Source organism: Sturnus vulgaris, chromosome 1, assembly GCF_052056855.1.
Source record: "Sturnus vulgaris isolate bStuVul1 chromosome 1, bStuVul1.hap1, whole genome shotgun sequence".
Lineage (NCBI taxonomy): Eukaryota > Metazoa > Chordata > Aves > Passeriformes > Sturnidae > Sturnus > Sturnus vulgaris.
Window position 1 is genome coordinate 82,692,374 of NC_142243.1, and position 26,098 is coordinate 82,718,471.

At 39.6% G+C, this 26,098-nt stretch overlaps 1 protein-coding gene and 1 long non-coding RNA gene across 3 annotated transcripts in view; one reads left to right on the forward strand and one right to left on the reverse strand.

The window, feature by feature from the left end:
- MYO10 (myosin X) overlaps positions 1 to 19,984 on the forward strand; it is a 63,595-nt gene extending 43,611 nt beyond the window's left edge. For both annotated transcript variants that reach the window (XM_014893083.2, XM_088170811.1), the window contains 14 exons: positions 1,805 to 1,900; positions 5,246 to 5,339; positions 6,119 to 6,174; positions 7,666 to 7,808; positions 8,253 to 8,447; positions 9,530 to 9,687; positions 10,963 to 11,086; positions 12,063 to 12,360; positions 13,060 to 13,267; positions 13,838 to 13,974; positions 14,782 to 14,902; positions 17,337 to 17,789; positions 18,166 to 18,357; positions 18,639 to 19,984. In XM_014893083.2, the coding sequence (XP_014748569.2) occupies positions 1,805 to 1,900; positions 5,246 to 5,339; positions 6,119 to 6,174; positions 7,666 to 7,808; positions 8,253 to 8,447; positions 9,530 to 9,687; positions 10,963 to 11,086; positions 12,063 to 12,360; positions 13,060 to 13,267; positions 13,838 to 13,974; positions 14,782 to 14,902; positions 17,337 to 17,789; positions 18,166 to 18,357; positions 18,639 to 18,749 (2,386 nt within the window). In that variant the 3' untranslated portion in view covers positions 18,750 to 19,984. The remainder of the gene's footprint in view (positions 1 to 1,804; positions 1,901 to 5,245; positions 5,340 to 6,118; positions 6,175 to 7,665; positions 7,809 to 8,252; positions 8,448 to 9,529; positions 9,688 to 10,962; positions 11,087 to 12,062; positions 12,361 to 13,059; positions 13,268 to 13,837; positions 13,975 to 14,781; positions 14,903 to 17,336; positions 17,790 to 18,165; positions 18,358 to 18,638) is intronic.
- LOC148225330 (uncharacterized) lies at positions 17,215 to 18,773 on the reverse strand. The gene is made up of 2 exons (XR_015805719.1): positions 18,607 to 18,773; positions 17,215 to 18,308 (listed from the first exon to the last, which is right to left on the reverse strand). It is a non-coding gene; the product is annotated as an uncharacterized LOC148225330 (long non-coding RNA).
- Positions 19,985 to 26,098: the final 6,114 nt, after the last annotated feature.

The window sequence follows — 26,098 nt, forward strand, 5'->3', positions numbered from 1 at the left end:
TAGAAAAGTCTTTAAAATGCATATATTCATTAAAAAAACAAGATTACTAAACCTAATAACTTATGTCTTGTTAACTGAATTTCCTTAAGCCTAAGAATTTTACACTTCCTGAAGCATGCAGAAAAAGAGTTTTCTATTGGATGATATTTTTCCTTCTAAACAATTTAGGATTATCTACTTCATTTAAAAATTAGAGTGTGCTAATATTAGTTGTCTCTTTTCTCTCTGAAGTGTACCTAAACTTTCATTCAAAGTAGAGAGAAAGAGAAATGGTTAGTAACACTCAATTCTACTCTGTGCCTTGTAATCTGCAACTATCCAATTTGTTTGTTACTTTAACAGGGAACTTAAACTAAATTGAAATCTTTGATTAATATTTTCTTGGCAGTCCTGGCTTGAGCCTGATTTCAAGTAGGACAGAAAAGAGTTTCAGAGGAAATCCTGACTTGCTCCTGAAAAACCAATGGGCTGTTGGCAGTCAAGTAAATCTCTGAATAGAAGCTGAAGATCCTACCCTTTTTTTTTTGTTTAAACTAGATTGACTCTGTCTCATGTACCATAGCGTTTATTTAGTATATTTTTCTAATATATTCAATCAATCATTCTTTTTTGTTGTTGTTACCTCATTGCTTCATTGGCTGTGCCCCATAGACATTCTTTGCTGCAGGTACCTTTAAAATTATCAGACAAAGGTTGCTAGTTTGAACCTAGTTTGAAATGTAGGTTCAATCAATGACTATTTGTGTATAAATTAGCTAAAAGAAAGGGTACATGTATTTAAAGAACTGTGTTTCATAAGAAATAAACAATAACTTTTCTAGATAATGTTAGTATTTAGTGAGTGCAGTCCTAACCTACAGTGCAACTCATGTATTTCACCACTCTCTGTTGGGGACCCTGTTCTCTTTAAAAAATCTGATTCAATTAAAACACAGAACAGGGAGATATTCTATTGGACACTGTTACTGAGAGGGAAGGAGTCAGTAAAAAATTACAGCTTTTTGTACTGATAGCAAATAGATCATCCTCATGACTCTGATATGCAAAGCTTGCTTATACTGTTTACAGGACAGAGATTTATGAGAATAGTGTAGCTGATAAGGAAATAAAACCAGTTAAGGAAACAGTAAGCTTCAGACAAATACAGCAAAACAGCAAATAGGAAATTAGATTTATTTCTTAAGTTACAGGGAAATCTAATGTCATACATGAATTATTGCTAAAATCTTCACAGTTGTTTTTATATCAATACTTAGATGTCCAAACTAAAAATCAGAACTACTTAATTTTTCCGCAGATGAGTGCTCAGCTTTTTCTGGAAGTCATGTTTGGAATTGTCTTTATGCTGACTCACAACCACACAGAATCACTAATCCAGGTTTTGTTTACTTTCAGTTTTCAGTCTCCAACATCTTTCTTTTTAGCACTCAAAAAATCACTTGGTTATGCAGTCAGTCCACAAATAGATCAGTTTCTTAGCTCAGTTATCTTTGCCTCTCTTGGGGTTTGAAAATGCTTTTCTTTTTCTTTGGTTCTTGGTAAAATGGTAACAGAATGGTCACTTTGGTGTAGTGACATTCATAGTAGTTTGAATATTTGTACTGTGTAGGCAGAAAACACAGTTGTAGTTTGGCAAATTAATACTGGGTCTGATAAATCACTTTGTGAGTCTTGCAAATGAACCTGATGAAGACTGACTGCTGTTATTTTAAGTATCAGTAGTTTGTGAGCTTCTCAGCAGAACAGAATTTTCAAAATGTTGATAATTTGTAATGCTCATTCTTGGCGTTTTCCTTTTTTTCAGAGAAATTGTTGATAATACAGGCAAAGAAAATGGTATTGATCTAATAATGAGTGATAGGACCTACCACTTAATTGCTGAATCTCCTGAGGATGCAAGGTATGAAAATCATTGAGCCTATCTTCTTTTCCTTTTCTTTTTCTTTTTAACCTCTATGCCATTCTGACTTTGGCTTCTCACTAATTTGTTTGACCACTGCCACAAAATATTCAGGCTGTGTTAAACACATTGCATTTAACACACTTTTTGAAAGGCTTGCTGAGGAAAAAACCTTGTGGCAGACAATTACTGGGAAGAGTCAGATTGCCAATGAAAATTTGCCTAGAATTTGGCTGTTATCCATGTGTTGCTAGCAACTGTCTGAAATACAATTTGCAAGCCACTGATGCTTGGCCTGTGGATTACCCTGCTGTGTTTAGCTGCATTAATCAAATCAGTATTTGAGATCCTGCAGTCTGGCTGAAATGAAGCATTTTGTTCTTAGGGATGAGATCTGTTTTTTAAGCAGAACCTAAAATTTTTTCAGATAGAAGTTTTAATGTGGTCACTGTATTTTGGAGCAAAAGCATATTCATGTAAGAGGAGTGTGTAAGAGAGTGCTTCCCATTCTGCATATTTAAAAAGGGTCTTGCTTTTATTGCTAAAGGATCCATATCTAACCATGGGGGCGGTAAGTGAGTGAGGAGCAAGTCTGACTTGTCAGATCAGTTGTAGAGCATCTTAGAAAAAAAAATCCCCATGCTACAGTTCATGCAAGATAATAATATGCCTGCCTATAAAAGTCAAGCATTTAAATAAAGTTAACTTATTAATCAGAGCTTATTACCCATTGCCCTGCTGCCCCAAGGCCAGAATACAGGCCTTTGTCAACATCACTTGAGCTACTTCGCTCAGAAGCCTCAAAAGTTCTTTCATATTCTGTTCTTTGCAAAAGTAGAATGCCTTCCTATATCATAGGACCCTGAATACAGATGTAGATGTAGCAATACAAAATCCGTTCACATTTTTTTAGGTATCCTTAAAATTATCCTTGAAATAACTTAGGAGCTTTCTAGCAGTTACTGTTAAGAATCTTGTGGGATGTAAGCATATTTTAAAATGAAGGCTTAGCTGAAGTCTCTTCCACCAGACGTGTGTGTGCCCTAGGGACCAATAAGCAATTATCAGCACACAGACTTGTCTGTTGCCATGCATCTCCTTCATGTCTTTCTTAAAGATGAGGAGGAGACACTACACACTCTTGTTGTGTATATTATGAATAACAAACCATCCAGATTAAATTACCTTTTACCAGTGTATTTCCTGTTCCTTTTTTCTCACTCATTCCAGAAGACTTAACAAGGAAGATGTGTAAGGATTTGCAGACACACTTAAGTCAAAGCCTTGTTAACAAAGCATTGTGGAAAGTGAAGTATGAATCATTGGGATGTGTTTGGTCCACATCTGCTATTGAAAAAATACTTTGTACCTGGGTTAGATCAGGATCTGAGGTTGCTTTTTATTCAAATTAAGGGGAAAACCAAGAAAAACATGGCACAGGCCCCCAGAAGAGGAGTTACTATTATTGAAGAAGTAATGCTTCAGTGGGCAGCCACTGCTGAGAGTTTGTTCCTTTCAAATCTCTAGCCTTTTTCCCTGTTTCTCTGTTCTGGGACTCAGCTGAAAAACAAGGGAGGTCCTGAGAGGGAAGAAAGCAAAAATAAAGTCTGCCTTTGTCTTTTGCAAGGTGCCATGATTAATTTCATTTTCATTGTTTACACAAAGATTAAATGAAATCAGGAAAACTCTGAATTGTTCTTTAAAATCCATCCATAAATTACCACTAGATGTGCATACAGTGCTATGAAGTTTTTTGTTGTTTTTTGTTTTGGTTTTTTTTGTATTGAAATAGAAGTTTCACTTCTAAATAAATACATTTGCAATTCCTGAGCCCAGAAAGGAAAGCTGAATTTAATTTGTGGGAATCGTTTGGTAGGTGAGGCTTAGTTTTGTTCAGTTTTTTTACTTCAGTTTCAGCTTTTCTTCAGCTAGTGGTTCCTCCTCTCTAGATGACAGCTTCTCCCCTTTGTTTGTGGTATTGCATTACATCCAGCAAAGTGTTAAGTACAGCCTCTCTGTGGGTGTCTCTGGGTCTTAAAAAAATAATCAGAACTAAGTATGTTCTCATCTACTTTATGGTCTGGCACTCTCAATCTTTGTTTTTCTTCATTGCTTGCACTGTTTCTAATAAAAGCATGAGATGATAAAAAGAATTTAGGATATGGCAATGATGGTACTGTTTGACAGCCTACACAGTTTTTCTCAAGCTATTTTAGCAGTTCAGTTTCCAGAAATCTACATTTTGGGGGAATGGTTGGCTTCTGAATGCTGGGGTTAAGGAGGCATTTCTTCAGTGTCCTTGGCAAAAAATCTGTGGCTAAAAGCAATTGCAGAAAAGATAACTTCATATTTAAGTCCAGTAGTTTGGCAGTAGGTTGAGTGTTTTCTCAACCCTGTGGTGGCAGAGGAGCCCCTTGAGGAAAGTGAGGAGTCTATTTTAAAGGCTGGGCTTTTGAGCCCTTTGAAAACTTGGCCCCAGGTGGTTTTCATTAGAATGGCAAATTCATATCTCAAAGAATAGCATTCAGAAACCTGTTGAACAGGCCAAGCTCTGCCCTTAGATTTCAGTGACATTCCTTAGAGCAGTTGAGCTTTATCATATACAAGTGCCAGAAGGATAGAGGTTTCCCAGAAGCAGAAGGTGTGGCTGGGATTAAATCCATTTGCAATTGCTGCTCAGGACTAGGGGCTGAAGCACTGGAAACCTGTGCCACTTTTCCTGTTGTGGATATATACAGTGCCACTGGAGTGGCACAAATTTGCTCATCCTTCCTGCAGCTGGATTTTTCAGTTCTCCATAGAGAACCAAAACTGTAGAGGTATTTGCCTGGGGGGGTTTATTCTCTTTTCCCTCTCACTTGTGCTTCTACAGAGAACTCCATGGACTTGAGTGGTCTTTGCAGACATATCACTGTAAAAAAATCACTACCAGTCACACAGTTTATAATTTGAAGGTTGGGATTCCCATTAAAGGCTTTGTGTGTAGCTAGCAATGTATTTTATTCCAGATGAAACATGTGGAATGTGTTACAAAGACTCTCCAAGCACTCGGATGTTTCAGTGTGTTTACAGCAATTTTTCAGAGATCTCACTTAGTGTACAAGTGTACTTGTTGTCAGCAAGAAGGGTCTGACACAAGCTTGGATGGGAGACCTGGAGGGGCTTGCTTGCACCCAGTGTTACTTGAACTGACATAAAGCCATGCTGCTTTTATGCCTGTTGACAAAAGGAATCTTAAGCAATTTCAAAAACCTGTAGAACCTGCTAGATCTCAGCAGAACAAAGGTGACAGAGGGCTTGTGCAGAGCCAAAATTTTACTTACACTGCTGCCTTTCTCTCCCCAGCCAGTGGTTCAGTGTACTGAGTCAAGTCCATGCGTCCACAGAGCAGGAGATCCGGGAGATGCATGATGAGCAGGCGAATCCACAGAATGCTGTGGTAAGTCTAAATCTGAAGAACTTTTCAAACAAACTATTTTTTAGAAAATAGGGGCACTGTGGCGGCCACAGCTTCTGAGAGACACCACCTACTTTGTCTAAATGTGGTGGTAGCTGAGACACCGGCTGGAGCTTCCATATCCTTGGTCCTGTAGCTGTACAAGGAGAGAGTGTGACTTCTGATTCCTCTCCCATCATTCACCTTGATGAAAAATGACTGTTGGTTTTGGGGGTGGTTTTTTCTGGTCCACTTCACTATTACATCACAGCGTATACTTGATTTTGAAATTTTGCAAAGATACTGTTAATGAGTAAATTAAAAACCCAAGAGTTAAAATTTCGAGATTTCTCTGATCCTGCATTTATCATTCTGTACAACATACATGGTAATTAATAGAATACATTTGGAACCTAATATCAAGCAAAGGAAAACAAAAACTTATGCTTAATGGCTTTAGAAGTTTGTTTTCAGAGGATATAATTTATATTGGGATGGCAGTTTTCAGTGAAAAATTCAAGCATGTTTGGAAGCATAGAAAAGAGCAGCTTTTGAGTTGCCTGCATCCTAACTACAAATAATCTTTTACTGGATCTATTCATCCAAGTCTCTTAGTTGTCCCCTCAGCAGTTTTAGTGGTTAAGAGAAACTGATGCCCAAACCTGCAGTTAATTTTGCTTGATCAAAGCTGCTGCTTCTTTCTCCTGTCTCTCAGAAGAGTACTCTGAGTAATATAATTAGTAAATGTCTTCCTCATTTTCTGGTTGGATATTTGTTTATAGGGTACACTCGATGTAGGACTAATTGATTCTGTCTGTGCTGCTGACAATCCAGATAGGTAAGTCAGAACCATGCCTGACTTTCTTTTTCTCCTGTCTCTAGCCAAAATCACACACTTTATGCTTTAGTCTCTATATTCTACTGGCCAACCATATATTAAAATTACTCATTATTGCCTCCCTTTTCATAGCACTAAAAAGCACATGTTAAAGCATGTAATAGGAATGATGGTGCATTTTGGGGGGGCTTCAGTAACTTCTGTGACACTCCTTCATACCTGAACTCTTCAGTTCCTTAACTGATCCAAAACTGGAAGATTAAATATTTCTTTCATTTATACAAATAATGCTCCTGAAAAAAAGAACAGCTGATTTTTTAGTTCCTTAGTAATGTAGTAGGCATAAAATTAATTTTTTTTTTCTGTTCAGCTTCTCCTTCATGAATGTTGTATTCTTCAGGGATGAAAACTATTTCCTCAGAATAAAATGTCTTTTAACAAAGAAGACAGTGCAGCATAAAAACAACCAAAATGTTAGGTTATTCTTACTTCTTGAACTACTAATGGTGTTTAGGGAAATAAAAAGTGATTTGGGTTCAGACTGGTTTATAAGGTTGCCGGTTTTATTTGAGCTGTAGGGGCTCACTCCAGTTTCTCCTCATTGTATACATGTGTAAATCAGCTGGTTTTAAGTTAGTGCTTTGTCCTTGGCCCACCAAAACACTGATACAGAAGTAACAGTGAATTTACAAGCCCGGGTTTCCTAAACAATACAACACAAATGTCCAGAGCTTTCACAATTTTAAATTAGCATTTCTCCTGCTTTAAGTTAATGCAGTAAGTTAAGCATTTCTCTTATAAGCATTTTTCATAGAGATTTTTTTAGTCTTATGGGGGGATTTTATGTTATGTTTTGGGGATTTGTTTCAGATGAAAAAAATAATGGTAAAGGGTTAAAGCAAGCAGCAAGTAGGCTGAGGAACCTGCCTGTCTGATCCAGAGAGACATCAGCACACTTCTCTTGGGCTAGTTCTTTATGCTTCAGTGAATCCTAGTGTAGGACTGGGTAAAAGCCAGACTCTCATTAAAAATAGATTGTATTCTCTGTGAATTGGGTTGCACTGCATTAAAAATAAAAGAATCCATGTTCACACGCTGCTTTACTATAGACCTTTGTATACTGTAGTTTGTTTTAGCTAATGTAGCTACCTACTGAAGCAGACAATCTAAATAGATTGACCCTGAAACAGTTCTGATTCACATGCAAAGCTGATTAAAGTTTGCAAGTTTTTCTCACCACAGATTTATTTTGAGATATGACAAGTTGCAATTTAATGCAAACTTTCCCACCATTCGTAGCCCTGGCATTTTGGTGTGAATGTAACATAACTGAGTCTTTTTAAATGCTTAATATTTTTCTTTAGGTGATAACTAAATAATGCATTAGAGGTGGACAGTATTTGTCTGGATAGAAGATGCAAACAATGGGGAGTGAGATAAACTATGTATGCTGATTATAAAGGCTGTTTCAATTGTCATTTATTTTCACAGACCCAATTCATTTGTGATCATCACTGCTAATCGTGTTCTTCACTGTAATGCTGACACTCCTGAAGAGATGCATCACTGGATAACCCTGCTCCAGAGGTCAAAGGGGGACACTAGAGTGGAGGGACAAGAATTCATTGTGAGGGGTAAGAACTGAGTGGGACAGTAAAAAGTAAATAGCATCCGTCGTGCTTTGAAGAGATTGTTCCCACCATACAATATGGGTAATACACCAACATGATTAATGTTGCAGCCTCATCTTTGTATGGTGGACTGTACTCACAAATTATTACAGTTGAAATTATATTCATCTGTGCCATGTAAGAAAACTGTAATGATGACAAAAGTGTTTTTGCAAGTTGACAAGATAATTCTTCTAGTGAAACATCAAAATTGAAAGGTTTTCATAGTAATTTTATCCTTATAATTTCAATGTTTGAGAATTTTACTCGACGTTGTTTCATATATGAGCCTATTAATTCACACAATGTTATTTGTTGTTGCTAAAAGTATACAACTAACTTTAGCAACCTACTTTTGTCAAACTCTGTTGAAGAAAAAGAAGTAGATTTAAATTGTGTCCTTAACAGGGTGGCTACACAAGGAAGTAAAGAACAACCCAAAGATGTCCTCATTAAAACTAAAGAAGCGTTGGTTTGTTTTAACGCACAATTCTTTGGACTACTACAAGAGTTCAGAGAAAAATGCTCTGAAATTGGGTACACTGGTCTTGAACAGCCTCTGCTCAGTGGTCCCACCTGATGAAAAAATCTTCAAAGAGACAGGTAATTGTTTGCTCTTGTTCAAGTATGCCTTCTATCCTTCTAGCTAGTAATGCAAGAAACAATGCATATTTTAAATATGAAACAAAGAATATTTTAAATGGATTATTATGGGTGCAGTTCCATGAGCAAATCTGTTTCCCAAGTCACTGAGGTATTCAACAGGGAATTACTGGGTGAAAAACAAAGGTAATGTATAGAGGGGTAAAATTTTTTCTCACCAACATTCAAATTATTACAGGCTGACACTGCTGCCAAGTTAGCACGAGCACTTACGCTTACACATCAAAGACATAGGTAGCATTCTGCTCATACATTATTTTATGTGCTGAGGAACTATGAGGGCCAACATTGGAGCAGGGATAGGGAGATGCAGAGTAAGAGTCCAGTTTGTGGTAACCTACATACTGCACCTGAGTCAGCTCCAGTGAGCATTTTCAGAACTGGTTTTCAACTCAGAAGTGTCTGTTTGCAAATGAGAAGCAATTGTTGACAGTCCTGTATTATCTTATTGGGGTCACTGACACTTCAAAGAGGTTTTCACTAGTGAAAGATGAAACACATTTCCTTTTACTGAATCTGTTCATAAAAAGCCTATACAATGATGCAGAGAAAGAGTTTGAACTGAAATGCTCTTCCTGTCATAGTTTCCACTTCATTGGTGTAAAATTAAAGACAGAGGAGGTAGTTTGAGCTTTATGCCTGTTTGTATGTGTGCCACAGACTATGAAAAGACTCTCGTGTACAAAGCAAATTTGTCTCAGATTTTCCTGTTACAGACAGAACTGGAGAAGTAGGGCCCATAAGCTTCAAGGACCTAAGAGTATTCCACAGTGTTAACGGTGTTGTCTTACAGTGATTTTTACTGGGTTAAACAGGGGTCTCCATGATGCATAGTTGTAGTCTGAGACTACTCCTAGGCTTCTTTAAAGTAAATCTCCTTTAATACCACAGTATCTGTATTATGATACTTAATAACTCACACAACTTTAGTTCCTGAGGGACTGCCAACATGATCTGGGATGCAGCACTGGGTGTCTGCTGGGGTGCAGCTTGTGTGATGACCCGTTTTGCTGTTGTGCCAGGTTACTGGAATGTGACTGTGTACGGACGCAAACACTGTTACCGCCTCCATACGAAATTGCTCAATGAGGCAACCCGCTGGTCAAGTGCCATCCAGAACGTGATTGACACAAAGGCACCCATTGATACTCCAACTCAGCAGCTTATTCAGGATATTAAGGTAGGCACAAGTAGGATGGCATGGAGTGAAAAAGAATGGTTCCTTAAATCTTTGTTTTGGCTTTGCCATATTGGGTAATAAAGCATAAAATTATATTTTAATTACACAGTGACATGGACTAAAATTGTGAAACCTGAATGTATTCTCTGACCTGTTAAAGGAATTTCTGTCTAAACAGTAGAAGAGCAAACTTTGAAGTGCAGCTTGGAGGGCAAGAGGGATGACTTCCTGCCATTAAAAGAGTAACAAGTTTTATTGGTTTGTGTAACTTGACAGACATGGCTACACCTGGCAGTAGAGCACATTGTGCAGGTTCATGAGTTAGCAGACGTGTTTGGCTCAGTCCACAGTGAGCAGCACACCAGGATGTAGGCTAAACATCTCTTCTTTTTCTTCTGTCATTATTGTCCTTTCCTTTTTTTGATAGCCTGAGCTAAGCATCTCTGTCTGATGAGAAAAGCATTCAATTAATGCTTACTGCTTTATGATCTCATTGGAGACAGTGCATGCACAGCCAGAGAATGTCCTTCTGGAGCTTTTTGCTAATGTGCATTTATGAGAGAGGGTGTTGATTCTAACAAGAGACCAAAGAAATAGGCAAGAGGGGAGAATTGCTACTGATCTTTTCCCGTAGAGAGTGCCATCTCTTCTGTCATGGAAAAGAGGTATTAAGTTTTCAGCTCCAAGATCATGAATGCTATTCTTCAGAGCAGGAGAAATACATGGAATTCAGGACTGATCGAAGACAGTGATCACACATCTGTCAAACTTGGCCTAAGAAGAACAGTAAGAGCAGTATTTGGATGTTAGAGTGGGTGCACCAGGTTTACAGCAGCACTTTGGACTATTTTTTTTGGTAGCTCGTGCAGTTTCTAACTGAAAGGCTAATTAATTATGCGGGAGAAATACTTCTAAATAAAACTTGAATACAAATGTCATATTTGCCATTATGAATTACTGGAGTAAAAATGAAGATAAAATGAAAACACACCTCAAAAATTGTTATGGTACTTCATTTTGGTGTCCTGCAGCTCTGCTATAGTTTTTCATACTGCACAAATAAAGCAAGCCTGTCCAAGGCCTGAAGTTAGCAGGTACTGAGCTTTCATAGCCCAAAGCATGCCATGGCAGCCACAGCACCCACAACTGGATTTCACACCAAATAGTGTTGGTAACACTGATTGCTCAGTTTTTTACAACCAACCTAAGGGCACAAAGCATCGCATTATTCTTAAAGCTGGACCCCAAAACCTGTTTTTTTCCTAACCCCTATAGGAAAACTGCCTGAATGCTGATGTGGTTGAACAGATTTATAAGAGGAATCCTATTCTCCGTTACACTCATCATCCATTGCACTCACCATTACTGCCACTGCCATATGGGGACATCAATCTAAACTGTAAGTTTTCCAATAATAGAACCACTTTCCTTGTGAAATACTAAACCAGAGGATGGAAATTTTAAGTCTACAGTGAAGTAATGGTGGCAAAATACATGCTTATAATAGAAATAGACAAGTTTCCCTGGTCTCTTTTGAGAATAAGTTTGCCTAGCACAGAGCCATGGGCTTGTGATGTTCCTGCAAGAGTGTTACAGAAGGGAAGGTTGCTATTGCTTTTAGCAATACAGCTAAGAAGACTGAGTTTGAAAAGTCTTGCACTTAAATAAGCAACTGAACCTGATTCACTCAGTCTCCTTGAATCATATTCTCCTCCTCAAATTATTGTTGCTTCCTACCCCATGCAGAAAGCTGCAGCAGCCACAGCTTCCAATTAACAGGTGTATGTTTTCTAAGATGGGACAGGAAGCCTTACTTATGGGAAATAATATTTAGGAGTGTGCATGGTTTTAAAAAGTAATGCTTCGTTTAGTCCAGAAATGAGTGTGATAATCTCTTTCAATATTCTTGATTCAAGCAATAATTTAGAAGTCTCTTTTGAAGGAATGGTTCAGAGCCATCGATGATTGTGAACTTGGTGTCCTTAAAAAGTATTTGGTTATCTTAGTTAGCAACTGCATATTAAACAAGGTATTACTCAGACTACAAGTTTCATTCTTGGGAGGAAGGTAGGAGGTCAATATGGAGTGTGATATGGCACTTAGCAATGTGACTCACTCTGAAAGGAAAAACTCTCCGTCACAAAAAACAATCAATCAAGATACACCTTTTCACTTATTAAATCTGGAATAAATCTCAGTAGCAAATTAGCTCATAAAATGAGTTTGCATCCTACATTTGAAGTGGAAAATATAGATTCTAATATCCTGCATCCCAAGGGTCATAGAGTAGCATTAAGCAATTTCCACATTAAGCCTGAGTGTTTTTTCTTTCATACCTCAGTCTAAGCAAATTTCTTCCAAAATTTCTTTTGTAGTGCTGAAAGACAAAGGCTACACAACTCTGCAGGATGAAGCCATCAAGATATTTAATTCTTTACAGCAGCTGGAGTCTATGTCTGATCCCATCCCTATAATCCAAGGTATCCTCCAAACAGGACACGATTTACGACCTCTCCGAGATGAGCTCTACTGTCAGCTCATCAAGCAAACCAATAAAGTGCCTAACCCTGGGAGCGTGGGGAACCTCTATAGTTGGCAAATACTCACCTGCATGAGTTGCACATTTCTGCCCAGTCGCAGCATCCTCAAATATCTCAAGTTTCATCTCAAAAGGTGAGAACCTTTGATCTATACCACAACTCGTAACAGTGTTTAGATATCTAGAAGTGAGACTTGAAGATGTATTAGGAAACTGGCTATGCCAAACAGTGAATCTAAAAAGAAACTGTTATAGAAGAAGTGTGTGTGAGTTGGTCTGGATGGAATTACACACGTTTGAAGAATCAAGCAAAGTGCCACAGAGATGAATGCACAGTTTGTTAATGTTGGCAAAAGAGGCGTTTCCTGTAACTCTATAAACTTAAATGACTTTCAGCCCATATCCCCAGGTCCCATTCTCATCTGTCCAAACCAACCTGTCAAAAATTCTTCATGCCCCTTAATTTTATGAGATATTCATCATGCACATAAAAGAACAGTATCATATTAAATATGTATTTGAGGTACAAACCTACGATTGCAAATCTGATTTTAAAGTATTAGTGAACATTAAATAATAATGAATCATTGTTGTCAGTTCAGCATTAACCTGAATGTGGAGTTCCTCTTACTGTGATGCAATGGAAGAATGCAGAGTGTGTAATTAGGAAAGTTAGTCCACCAACAAACTCAATAATTTAAAAGCTTTGTCTGTACTTGGAGCATGTCAATTAAACAGTGTACTGGATACAGAAATACTCTCAGGGGGAAAAAATTCTCAAATAAGCAAACTTCACAAACTGGCAGCTTAAAGTAATAAGCTTTGTCTCACAGGGTTCGTGACCAGTTTCCAGGAACTGAAATGGAGAAATACGCACTTTTTACTTACGAATCTCTGAAGAAAACCAAATGCAGAGAGTTTGTGCCATCACGAGATGAAATAGAAGCGCTGATTGGCAGGCAGGAGATGACATCCACAGTTTATTGCCATGGTGGGGGCTCCTGTAAGATTACAATCAACTCACACACTACAGCTGGAGAGGTGAGAAGTGGTGATAGAACGTCTTTGGAAAAAAATCAGTGTTTTGCTCACATGCCACTCCCAGGCAGCAGCAGTGTTACACTTCGGAGCTTTCTCTGCCAGTCTCTCCTTTCTGGGAAGGAAAGGCTTACAGTGCTGTCCCTCCCTGCAGTATGTTCTGGAGAAATCCTCTGCTATAAAATCTGTCTTTGTGTTGCAGAGGATTACCCAACTGTAGTTCCTTCTTACAGGAAGTATTACAGGAAAGACTAAGCAATTAGGCAGAGAGCATTATTGGAGAAACTTTAGTAGATGTTGGTGTGTATGAGAGCCAAGCTTCTTCCTAAAACTGGAAGACTCTTGCTGAGTTGGAATACAGGGGGTTATATCTGGCCAGGAGATAGCACATACATATTCTGAAAGAATAAAAATTATAGTGGAATTTGACAACAAGTAATAATGCCAATGAGGACAAGTTAATAACATTTTAAGCCTAACTAAAACCTAGCTCTAATTTTTTCTAAGTATCTGTCTTACTCTGTAGTATTGTTTTTCCATGCTATGCTTTTTTCATCTGCTGTTTTTCATTAGGTGGTTGAAAAGTTAATTCGTGGCTTGGCCATGGAGGATAGCAGAAATATGTTTGCTTTGTTTGAATACAACGGGACTACTGATAAAGCAATTGAAAGCAGAACCATTGTAGCTGATGTCTTGGCAAAGTTTGAAAAGTGAGTGTACCTCTCCTCTCTTCACTCTAATAAGTAGTAATTAGATAAATTTCCAATGTTGGTAATGCTGAATGTTCTCTTTGACTTGCTTCTTTATGATGATGTAGCTGAATTACACACATGGTCATTTCTGGAACAAAAGTATCTCTTTTTTTAGTTTTCTTAAAAGACTTAATAGCCACCTATCCACTTGTGTTGGTTTTCCTCTGTCCTGACACCAGTAGAGTAATAGTTCTCATCATATTTCCATATTTTATTTTTCAATTTTTTTTCTACAAATTTTTCCACCATTACTGGCAGTGTGGCTGTGAGAAATGACCTCTGGGCAGTCACTGCCATTCTGACTGTTATCTAACTTCACATGGAAGTCACTACAGTACAGCTCACAACATTTCTCTTAACAGTAAAATTGAAACCACTTATAATAGCACTGTAGTAAGAAAATGTAATACAAGCCTAAATACCTGTTTGTCATCCTTACTTTCTATGCATGGCAATCAGTCCCCTTTATCCACATAAAAAACCGGGGGAAAAGGAATGTTTTAAGTGTTGTGCAGTTTTATAACGGGACTTAATTATGTTGCTTTTATTAACACCTGACCTAAAAATCAACATTTCTTAAGAGAATATAGGTTGGAAACCGTTGACTTGAGAACTGAGTCAACATTTGTCCTTCATTTTGCTATAGGCTCTAAATACACAGACACATAAAGCAAAGTTGAGCTGATGCCTTGCTTAGATTCCACAGGTGGCAATTTAGAAAGGAGTTTGATTTCACAGATCTGATCTCTCTCCCTCTTAACACAGGCTTGCTGCCACTGCTGAAGCTGGGGAGATGCACTGGAAGTTCTACTTCAAGCTCTACTGTTTCCTGGACACAGAAAACGTCCCAAAAGATAGCGTGGAATTTGCCTTTATGTTTGAGCAGGTAAAGAACAAAGGTTCTGTTTTGAGGCAGTTTTAAGAGGAGGGGAAAATGAAGAGATCTAGGTAGCGAAGAGAGTGTTATTATTTTGCTTCTGTTTAACTGAATGCACTACTACTCAAACATCAAGAGCAAAGGAAGTGTTTCAGTGGTCAAAATAGGCCTATCCTAGCATAAGTGAAGCTTGTATGATTTCTCTAGTGTTATGTTTCTTACTTCTGCATTATTTGTCAATTGCTTTTTGTATAGTGGTAGAAAAATGAATAACTGGATCTAAGCTGCTTAAAAAAAGAATAATATTTGCTTTTAATCTTTCTCTTCTTAAACCATTTTCTGAAGAAATTGTAAGAAATAAAGTGAAAAAAAGTGTAACTGGCAACAAATTAAATAAGAGATTCCTGCTGGCAACTGTACAGAACTAATTGAGCAATAGCCTTTTATCTTTTCAAAAACTGATCATTTCATAGGTACCACAGTATAATAGTCCAGTCTCAGCAGTAACTGTAAGACAGCTATGATGAAGAGAAATCCACTTAGTGAACATGCTAAGCCCAGAATGAGGCTACACTGCAAAACATAAAATAAGTTAAATTGATTTCTAATGAAAATTAAATGCATTGGCAGGTGGATTTCTGTTATATCAATCTCTGTAGTTACTCAGAAACTCACTGATGGCATTTATTACTGTTGATTTATCTTCTCCTCTTTTACTATATTGCAACTGATTAAAAATTCTTCTAGTAGTCACCTTCTTTCAGTGGGCACTAGACACAGATAAAGATTTCTGTATAGGGTTAAGACTCCTGTGTCTTTGCAACACCAAGACAGTGACATTCTGTTGGTGAGCAAGACTGATGTGATTAAGAACTGATGTACTTCAGTTTTCATACATATGAAGAGTTTTCCCTTTCTACATCTTCCGTGTAATACAGTATTTCTTCCTTGTTCAGTTTAGGTTTTAAGGCACCATATTACACCACAAGTCTACCAAAAGTCTCCTTCCAGAGCCTACTACTGTAGCTCAGTTCTGAACTGTTTATTGTTGGCTGAAGGATCTGGGCAATAGGTTGCCTTGGCTGGGCTTAGAAACACATCTGTCTGTCTGTTGTTACCTCCAGAGGAGTAATCCGGTGCCTCTGTTTGGGATGAAGTTAAAACAGCAAGAAGAAAATCTATGAGAACTCTGTATCCAATCTGCTACGTTACATTATTGGCTTAAGAGGCAGATTCAGGCAGTTTTCTGTATGAACAGCTAAAACAAGCACATTTGCTGAAGCAGATTGTTTTCATGCAGCCTTCTGTGCTGACTAGGGTTTAGCCAAATACTTTATGTCTTGCCAAAACCAGTAGTATTTGTTATAAAGCATGACATTCTATCCCTACCAGCAATATTACAGCAATACCTTGAAGAGGTAACATTAATTCTAACATCAATTCTGTTGTATTTTTTCTAATTATCTGCTTTTGATGTCAGTCATCAACTTTTTTTAGACAATTACGAAAATTCCCTTTTGTCATCAGTTTTAACTCTGCAGTCTCCATTATTTTAAAGTCTGAACCTTTAATAATCATAAGACACTGAAGAAAATCTCTTAGTTCTTCTTCCTCATTAAAATAATCTCTTTCCATTTTTAAAAGACAGCTCTTTCTCTGAGATTCTCTGAGATTGCATGTGTACAATCTTAGGTAAACCATTTTGCATGTTTAAAGGCACATTTTGTACACCTAAACAAACTAGTTGTCACTTAGCTGTGAATTATGTCTGTGTGTTTACTAAACTTGCAATTCTTGGATCTCTAGACGTGATGCATGTTTGTTTTCTCTACTACTGTCATATGAAAGAAAAAAAAGCTAGCTGCTGCACATTTTCACAGGTTTGGATTTTGAAAGTCTTCTTGAGAGCACTGTAATATGTAGATGTTGTACTAACGTGATTTGAGATCCATTGAAGATGTACTGTTTCCAGTAAAATTACAAAGCTGTTCTAGAGTTTGGCTTGTTTGGCTGGAACCATCAGCTTTCACAGCCAGATTATTGATAGCAGTAAACAAAACTGGAGACCCATTTCTTCCTAATGCCCTTGAACACAGATGGCGTCTCCTTAATCAGATTTAGATCTGTTTAGATCCTGTTTTCTTCCCTTAACATTTTATTTTCCTTTTTCATAGTTCAGTTACTCTTAGATATGGGAATTCACTAAAAGCTGTCCTAGTAAAAGTAATTCCTATTTAGCAGGTTACTCAGTTGCCTTGAAGTTCTTCTGGTAAACCCAGTCTTATCCAGCTTAAATTTGTCAAGAGATTTACGCCACTTGATTTATTTCATGGATCATTTATTTCAGGTCCTGGGTTTGCCTGGGAGTAAATCAACTCCCCTTGTTTCTCATATTTCTTTCAAAGGCTGCTTTATAACAAGCTACCTTTTTTCCCTTTGATAGGCTCATGAAGCAGTAATTAAAGGACATTATCCTGCTCCTGAGGAAACGCTCCAGGTCCTTGCAGCTTTGCGTCTTCAGTACCTTCAGGGAGATTACACTGTGCACACCACCATACCAGAACTGGAGGAAGTCTATCCCTTGCAAAAGCTGAAGTCTAGGATTACACAGTCGACCAAAACATTTACTGTATCAGAGAAGGCTGAGAAGAAACGAGCCAGCTTTCTTGAAGGAACGCTGCGGAGGAGTTTCCGCAGTGGCTCTATCAGCAAACAGAAGGTTGAGGAGGATCAGATGTTAGACATGTGGGTCAAAGAGGAAATCTCAGCTTGCAGGACTAGTATTATTGACAAATGGAAAAAACTCCAGAGGATGAATCAGGAGCAGGCCATGGCAAAGTACATGGCTTTGATTAAGGAATGGCCTGGCTATGGTTCAACACTCTTTGACGTAGAGGTAAGACCATATGAACACTCAAACTACAGCTTACACTGTATAGGTGATGATTTAATTCCAGAGCAGTGAAACCATAAATACAGTATCACAATGCTCAGACTGCTGATGTAATAAACTTTGAGCTATTAAAAGCCTACTCCCATTGCCAAGCACTGTAGCTATTTAAATCCACCACTTAACCATAAAATAGAGGGACAGAATGCTATTCTGACAGGTTGCAAACAAGTATAAAAGAGAAATAAGTATAAAAGGGTACATTTAACGAGGGACAAGCAATATGCACTTTTTAACAAATGGTTACAGACAAAAACATCAACAGTAAGTGTTGTGTGCTCCCACTGTTTCCCTTGCTGTTAATTTACATTTTTTTCTTCAGTGCAAAGAAGGGGGATTCCCACAGGAGTTGTGGCTTGGAGTCAGCGCTGATGCAGTTTCTGTCTACAAGCGTGGGGAAGGCAGGCCTCTGGAGGTGTTCCAGTATGAACATATCTTGTCATTTGGTGCTCCACTTGCCAACACCTACAAGATCGTGGTGGATGAAAGAGAACTGCTTTTTGAAACTAGCGAGGTAAGAGCAAGGCAGTTTTGTTATTGTGGTCTTCCTGTTCTGATAGCAAGGCCATTTAGTAATTCAAGTAATGGCTACAAATATTAGAGATTTATTCAAGATCCCTGTAAAGCTAAAGGAAAGACAGAATGACATGGACAGAAGTGCTGAGTATTTTTATGTGTTTAGCTGCAAAAGGGTTTTGTTGAAAGCTTGACGGTTTTATATTGTTAGTGGCCAAAGAAATTCATTAATATACTGTTACCTTACCTAAAGAACTGTGCTCTTCATATTCTTGGCAGGTGGTTGACATTGCAAAGCTGATGAAAGCTTACATCAGTATGATCGTGAAAAAACGCTACAGCACCTCTCGATCCGTGAGTAGTCATGGAAGTCAGGGCAGCTCCAGGTGAAAACAAAACCAGTTCTACTGCGCCCTAAATAGAATATATCACTCCTTGGCCTCTGAACGACCTGGGACATTGATCACATTTGTTGACAAGCTAACCAAGAACCAGAGTTTCAACGGAAAATATCTTCAATGTTTTAGAAAGACCACAGGAGGGCAGGGGAAAATCAGCTGAAATAGTCACATACTACAACTGCTGACTCATTCAAAACTTTCCAAAGCATTATTACCTTCAGTTGATGTAACAAATGCCTTAAGACTCGATCCACTGCAATACAAGCAGTAATAAGTGCCTTACAATATAAGCCTAACTTCTATTGACCTAAAATTACTGATAAAAGTCAAGAGGATTTCCTTTGTCCTTTCAGAACACTGAAAACAAAGTTATATTCATCCGTTCTGCACTAATCTACTGGCCTGTATACAGGTGGGAAGGGGGAGGGAAGAAGAGCAAGGTATATTTTTTGGAGCGCTGCTGGCAGCTTTCCTGATGGACGCCAACACTTTGTTTCCCCTTGCTTCCGTGGGTGTGCACATTGTGCATGCGTATTTGAGCTGTCAGTAAAATTTGACAAATTTTATTCTGTATTTCACAAGTCTTTTGAAGCAAAGGGAATAAGTATGTGCAATGGTGTAAACAGTCTTTCTGTACATTTTAATAGTTCAGAGTTATAGTTGTTACAATTGTATGGTTACTTTATAAGCAGTTTTATTAACAAGTAAATTCCAAAATTTTCATACATTGATTTTACTTTTGCAAATATGTATTACCATATAAGTAGCAGAAGTCTGCATTCTGTATCTGCTGTATGATAAAGAGAGATGTAGCTGAGAATATTTATAGACTACCCTAATATGGAAATACAGTTATCAGTTCAGTTCTTCATAATGTCCGCTTAAGTTTTTAATATTAATTTTTTTCTTTAAAAGACATCACTGTTTTATACTTCTGGCTGGACTCTTCAACCCAGACTGACTGCCAAAGGCCAGAGCCCTTCAGAGTTGACTAGAGAAGGCAACGTTATACAATGCAACTGCTTTAATACAGAGTTCTCTATTTTACCTGGTTGCCTGATGAAGGTTCTTGACAGTACCCTGTAAATAAATTGGGGAATATCGGCTAATAATAATTTGATTTTGGACTTTTATTTTTGTACAGAAATACTGTAATATAAGGCAAAACTTTGTTCAAAGGTGTCTTTTTGTCCACAGCAAAAAAAAAAAAGAAAAAAAAAGAAACCTGAAAAACCTTACTGTTGTTAAAAACCTCAGCCTTTAAGAAATCATGCCTACTTACAGGGAAAAAAAGTCCAGCAATAAAGAAAATATATATAATGTGCTCTGTTTCTATTTCCTACTGAGTCAGACTTGCAACAGAACCCTAATTTCCTGTCCTCTCAGGAGGCAAGCCTACAGCACAGACTACATATGTGTGTGTGTGTGTGTGTGTGTGTGCGTGTGTGCTTTTGCTTGGAAAGGTGCAAGTGCTGTGTGTTGTTCTGGGGCAGGTGCCCTTGTCCATGCACTGTGTCTTTACACACACAGAGGGAAGGACTGCTGAGCAGTTCCGTGCCACAGGGAATGTGCAAATGAGGCTTTTGCTATTTACGTAGCCCTGATGAGAGATGGCTTGTTTTTATTAGCCAGGCACATCATGGCAGTGCAGCATGCACTGCCCTCACACTGTACATAGCCTTTGTAGACTATAAGGCTTGCTCTGAGAAATCCTCCACCCTCCTCCTACTGCCAGATACTTCTAGTCACTCATCTGTGACACCACCCCTCAGTCCCCAAAGGCTTGCTAAATCACACTACTAATTTCATATCTCCACCCTCCCAGAAAAGGTGAACATAAATTAAGGAAGACAAGAAGAATGAAAGAAACTGTAACTTCAGTATGTATAGTTACACACAGAGTATCTGAAACTGACTTTTTAAAATTATTTTTCCCATATGCAAGTTGTTTTGAAAGAATTTAGCTGCTCCTAAAAAGGCATCTTTGGAATGGCACAATTTATGCATTTCAGCCAGCACAGCAAAAAAGTTCTATTTTGCCTGTGTGTAAACATGCTCAGAGAAGTCCCTGCACATCATCATAATCAGTAATTGGTTAACAACTCAGGAATACACAAGACAACAGTCTTGTAGAGGGTCACAGTCTTGAGAAGCAGACACCACTACCTGATTCATTTGCCTCCTGACTGACCTCTGGGTGTTCTCAGCCATTGGGAAGGATGTTTGCTCTTGGTCAGTACACAGAAGTGCCTGTCACTGCATCACTGTAATTAAGAGCTTCTCTTCATTCATGCCAAATCTATCAACCTGCCATGCAAATCTTTGTCCAATAACTGAGGCAAAGAGAAAAAATGCATAATTGTCAATACTCAACAGAATGCATGCACAGATTATCAAAATAAATACAGCATAACAGACATACCTGAGTTTGAAAGTGGAATGCCTGTCCATGTGCTTGGAACCGATCCCAGTTGTGGAACTGGCACTCATTCCCCTCTGGAAGATGGTGGTTACCCCAGGTGGTTACACCAACTCTGTCAAAAACCCTCAGGGAGCACACACTGAGTTCTCACAGCCTTGGACTGCACCTGATGGAATATACCCACATCGAGGAGAGCTCAGGAGCCCACCAGCCAGGCACCCTGCAAGAGCACAAGGCTGGGCAGAAACCATGCAGTCAGGCCTGGGAATAGTGTCAGCTGCACTGGAAATAAAATTGTACAGCTTCATCTTAGTATGCCCTTAAATCATAAAATAGCAGAATGGTTTGGGCTGAAAGGGACCTTAAAGATCATTTAGCTCCAATTCCCTTGCTGTGGGCAGGGACACCTTCCACTACACCTGGTTGCTCAGGGCTCCATCCAGTCTGGCCTTGAACACTTCCAAATAAAAGGCATCCACAGCTTCTCTAGGCAGCCTGTGCCAGTGCCTCACTACCCTCACAGTAAAGAATTTCTAATATCTAATCTAAACCTGCCCTCTCTCAGGGAATTTTGAAGCAATTACCCCTTGCTGTATCATTACATGCCCTTATAAAAACTGCTCCAGCTCTCTTGTAGTCCCCTTTAGGTGTACTGGAAGGCTGCTCTAAAGCCTCTCTGGAGCCTTTACCAGGTAGAACAACCCCAACTCTCCCAACCTGTCTTCATAAAAGAGGTGTTTCATCCCTCTAATCATCTTTGTGGCTCTCCTCTGGACTTAGCTGCCCATGCCTCAATTCCTCCTACATCTTCAGGCTTCTGTCTAGCACTTTCCCTGTGCCTCGTAATACAATACAACCATTTGTGAGGGTGCCAGAATTCTTAATAAACTTAATTACAGAAGCTATGCAGAGGAAATTGCTTCTCCTCAGAAGTGTTGCATCAGAAATCTAGGTTTCCAGCCCCACATTTCTCAGACATTACACGTACTCACAGGTCTGCACCAACTCATGCCCAACACAGGCACACTACAGCACTGCCAGTCATGCTGGCCCAAGTCCATTTTACAGAAACATGGCCAGAACAGTGTCTGCTTTTTCAATCCTGACAGACTCTTTCAGACTGCACATGCACTCCACATAATTTACGACTCTGTGAAGTAAGTACAAAAGGGTACCAACCACATGTGACAGCACTGTCCTGAATAAAACTAGTTCTTTGTGGAGCCCAGCCCTATAATGTCACTGCATTTCATTCCACAACTTCCCATAACATCAGAACGGCCACAAGGCCTTTGGTACAGTACAAAAACCCTCCATGCCACAACAGCCATGGGAAGCCAGCAGAAGAGGGCAGCAGTGATCCAAGAAAGTGAATTATACACCAAGTGTAGCATGAATTTACCTGGTCTTGATCAAGAAGCTGGGGTAGGAGAGGGAACAGAGAGGGAGTCTTCTCATTATTCTTGCTCGCCACCTGTCACAAACAACTGTCTCAGGTCACTCAAAGAATCACCAGCTAAAAGGTACCAGTCAAAGCAGGTTTAGTATTAAAGGGAAAGCGTGACAAAATTTGTTTAAAGGTTTGTCCTTCTGCTTACTAGATGGTTAAAGCACACAAAGAAAAATTTACTAAAATCTAAAATCAATCAATCAAAATCTAAAACTTAAATGGAGGCTGGGGATGGAAAAAGGGTAAGAATGGGAAAGGATAAGGATAAAAAGGATGAGGGAAACCTACCTATTGAGTCACAAGGTTCAGAATGGACCCCTTTGCCAAACTTAGTCCCAGAAGTGACCAGTGGTTTAGGCCTAAAGGTTTAAACTGCACTTAACAGCACTTAATTGATAGCCTAATTCAAACAATTTAACAAAAGATTCTACAGAATTTACTACAAGCACAATTCTAACTCACAGGCCTAACTTACTAATCTAACATATTTAAGGTTATTCATATTCGTAGTAAATTTTCTATGGCATATTCACACTTGCACGCACACAGACCTAAAGGAATCTTGAAAAATTCAAAAATTCCCCTTGAGTTCAGCTCATGTTGGCTGCCTTTGCATCTTTTCAAGGGGCAAAGGGTTGAACCTCAATCAATGATATCATCCAAGGTCTGTCAGTGGCTCCAAGTATAGCAAATTTGAGAATTCACTGGTTCTGAGGGGCCCCACTCAGAAGGAGGCTGCTAATTGCAGCCCACTGTGGTCCTAGGGAGTTCATAGGGTCTCACTTAGGACTGCTGTTTATAGGGTTGCAAAAGAGCTGGCTTAAATCACAGTAATTTTCCATCCTGGCAGCAATTCAGGTCAGTAATTTCTCTGAAAGTTTGATAACAAAAACATTGTTCCACTTGGGTTATTCAGGCAAGAAAAATAATTTTCTGAGGTGCTTGTTAAAAAGCAACTGTTCATGAGACAGCCCAAGTTCCTGAGAACAGTATTTCTGATGAGCTCAAGAGGAGTTTAGCCCAGGTGTTATTTCCTTTTTCTTGCATAAAAGTTCATTTTGCCTTTGCTCCCTGACACTCACACACATCTCCTTGGGCAGACAGGAATCACACCTGATATTTACCAGCTGACCAACAATAAGGGGGATAGGAACAGAGACAGGGCCAGACTTGCCAGAGGTTTAGGAAAGGGGAGAACTATAGTAACCAATCTAGTAGCAAAAGGAGGCTTAAGAGGGGATATTTCAATCAAGTACAAGCAGACAAAACCACAAGCACTAGACAGGACTATGGGGTATCCCTCTGCACCTCCACTGGGATATTAAATACTTGTGTTAAATGCCTGTACACCAACACGCAGCAGGGGAAACAAGCAGGAGGAGCGAGAGCTCTGTACGCAGCCACACGGCTTTGACCTCACTGCAGTTACAGAGATGTGATGGGACAGCTCCCACAGGGGAATGCTGCCATGAAGGACTACACACTGCTTAGGAGAGGCAGACCAGGAAGGCACAGTGGTAGAGTTGCCCTCTTTGTGAGGCAACACTTGGAACTTGGTCTCAGGGTGGATGATGAGTAAGTCAGGAGCCTATGGGTCAGGATAAAAAGGCAGATGAGTAAGGCTGACACTCTGAGTGTTTGCTCCAGGCTCCCTGACCGGGAGGACCAAGTGCGTTAGGCTTTCTACAGGTAATTACAGCATCCTCAAAGTCACAAGCCCTTGTTCATGTCAGGAGTTCAACCACCCTGACATCCACTGGAAAGCTACACAGCAAAGCACAAACAGGCCAGGGGGGTCTTGGAAAGCTCTGACGACAACTTCCTACCACAGGTAGTGGAGGATCCCATGAGGAATGGTGTACTGTTCAATTCATAAACAAACAGGAAAGGAAAGCCTTGCTTTAGATGCAGCCTTGGCTGTAGTGGCCATGAGATTGTGGGGTTCAGTAACAGGTGAGGAGGAAGAGGGGCAGCAAGTAAGATTGCAACCAAGGACTTCAGATCAGCTAACTTTAGCCACTTCTGAGACCTTCTTGGAAGAATCCCATAGGAACAGGCCTTGCAGGGAAGAGGGGTCCAGTAGAGATGGATTCAAGGATCACTTCCTCTAGGCTCAAGAACAACACATCCTGATAAGCAAGAAATCAGACAAAGGGAGAAACACACCCACTGGACAAAAAAAGAACTGCTGTCATTACTTATGCATACATGGGAAATATGCACTAGATGGAAGCAGGGTCAGGTCACTTGGACTATAGAGAGGTTGTCAGAGTAAGCAGAAATAAGGCAAGGAAAATCAAGGCCCATCTGGAATTAAATCTGGCCAAGGACATCAAGGAAAAGAAGGGCTTTTTCAAGTACAAATCAATAACAAAAGGAAACCAAAGGATAATATGGGACTATTACTAAATGGAGGAAGGTCCTTTGCTGAATGCCTTCTTTGTATCGGTCTTCACTGACAAGACCAGCCCTCAGGGATCTCTGACCCTGGAGACAAAGGCAAAGGAACATCAGGAGGAAGACCTGCCCTTAGTCAAAGAGGATTTGGTCAGAGAATACCTAGGAAAACTTGACATCCACAAGTCCATGGGCCTTGATGAGATGCATCCATGAATCCTGAGAGAGCAGGTGGACATCATAGCAAGGCCACTAACAATTGCCTTTGAAAGATCATGGAGATCAGGGGAGGAGCCTGAGGGCTGAAAGAAAGTAAATGTTACCCTAGTCTTTAAAAAGGGCAAGAAAGAGGACTCAGGGAACTACCAGCCAGTCTCACTTCAATCTGCAGAAAGGTGATGGCATGCCTAATTCTGAAGTCATAAAACAAAGCTGGGAGAAGTGGCTAATACCCCAGAACACCATGCAGCCCTTCAGAAGGACCTTGACAGGCTGCAGAGATGGACAAAGAACTGTCTGAAATTCAACAAGAGCAAATGCAGGGTCCTACCCCTGGAGAAAAACCACCTTATGCACCGGGGCAGACTGGGGTCAGACCTGCTGGGAAGCAACAGTGTGGAAAAGGACCTGAGAACCCTGAGAGACAAGAAACTGTCCATGAGCCAACAGTGTGTCTTTATGGCCAGGAAGGCCAAAGGTATCCTGGGACACATTAGGAAGAGCATTGCCAGTAGGTCAAGGGAGGTGATCCTGCCCCTCTGCTCAGCCCTGGTGAGGCACATATGGAGTGCTGTGTGCAGTTCTGGGCTCCTCAGTACAATATATGCAGCTCCTGGAGCAGGTCTAGCAGAGGGTGAAAACGATGATTACAGGACTGGAGTGTCTCTGTCATGGAGGAACGGGTGAGGGAACTGGGCCTATTCAGCCTTGAGAAGAGAACTGAGGTGGAGTCTTATCAATGTTGATAAGCACCTGAAGGGAGTATGTCAAGAGGATGGAGTCAGGCTCTTCTAAGTGCCAAGCAGTAGGACAAGAGGCAACAACTGATGCGCAGGAAGCTCCACCTGAA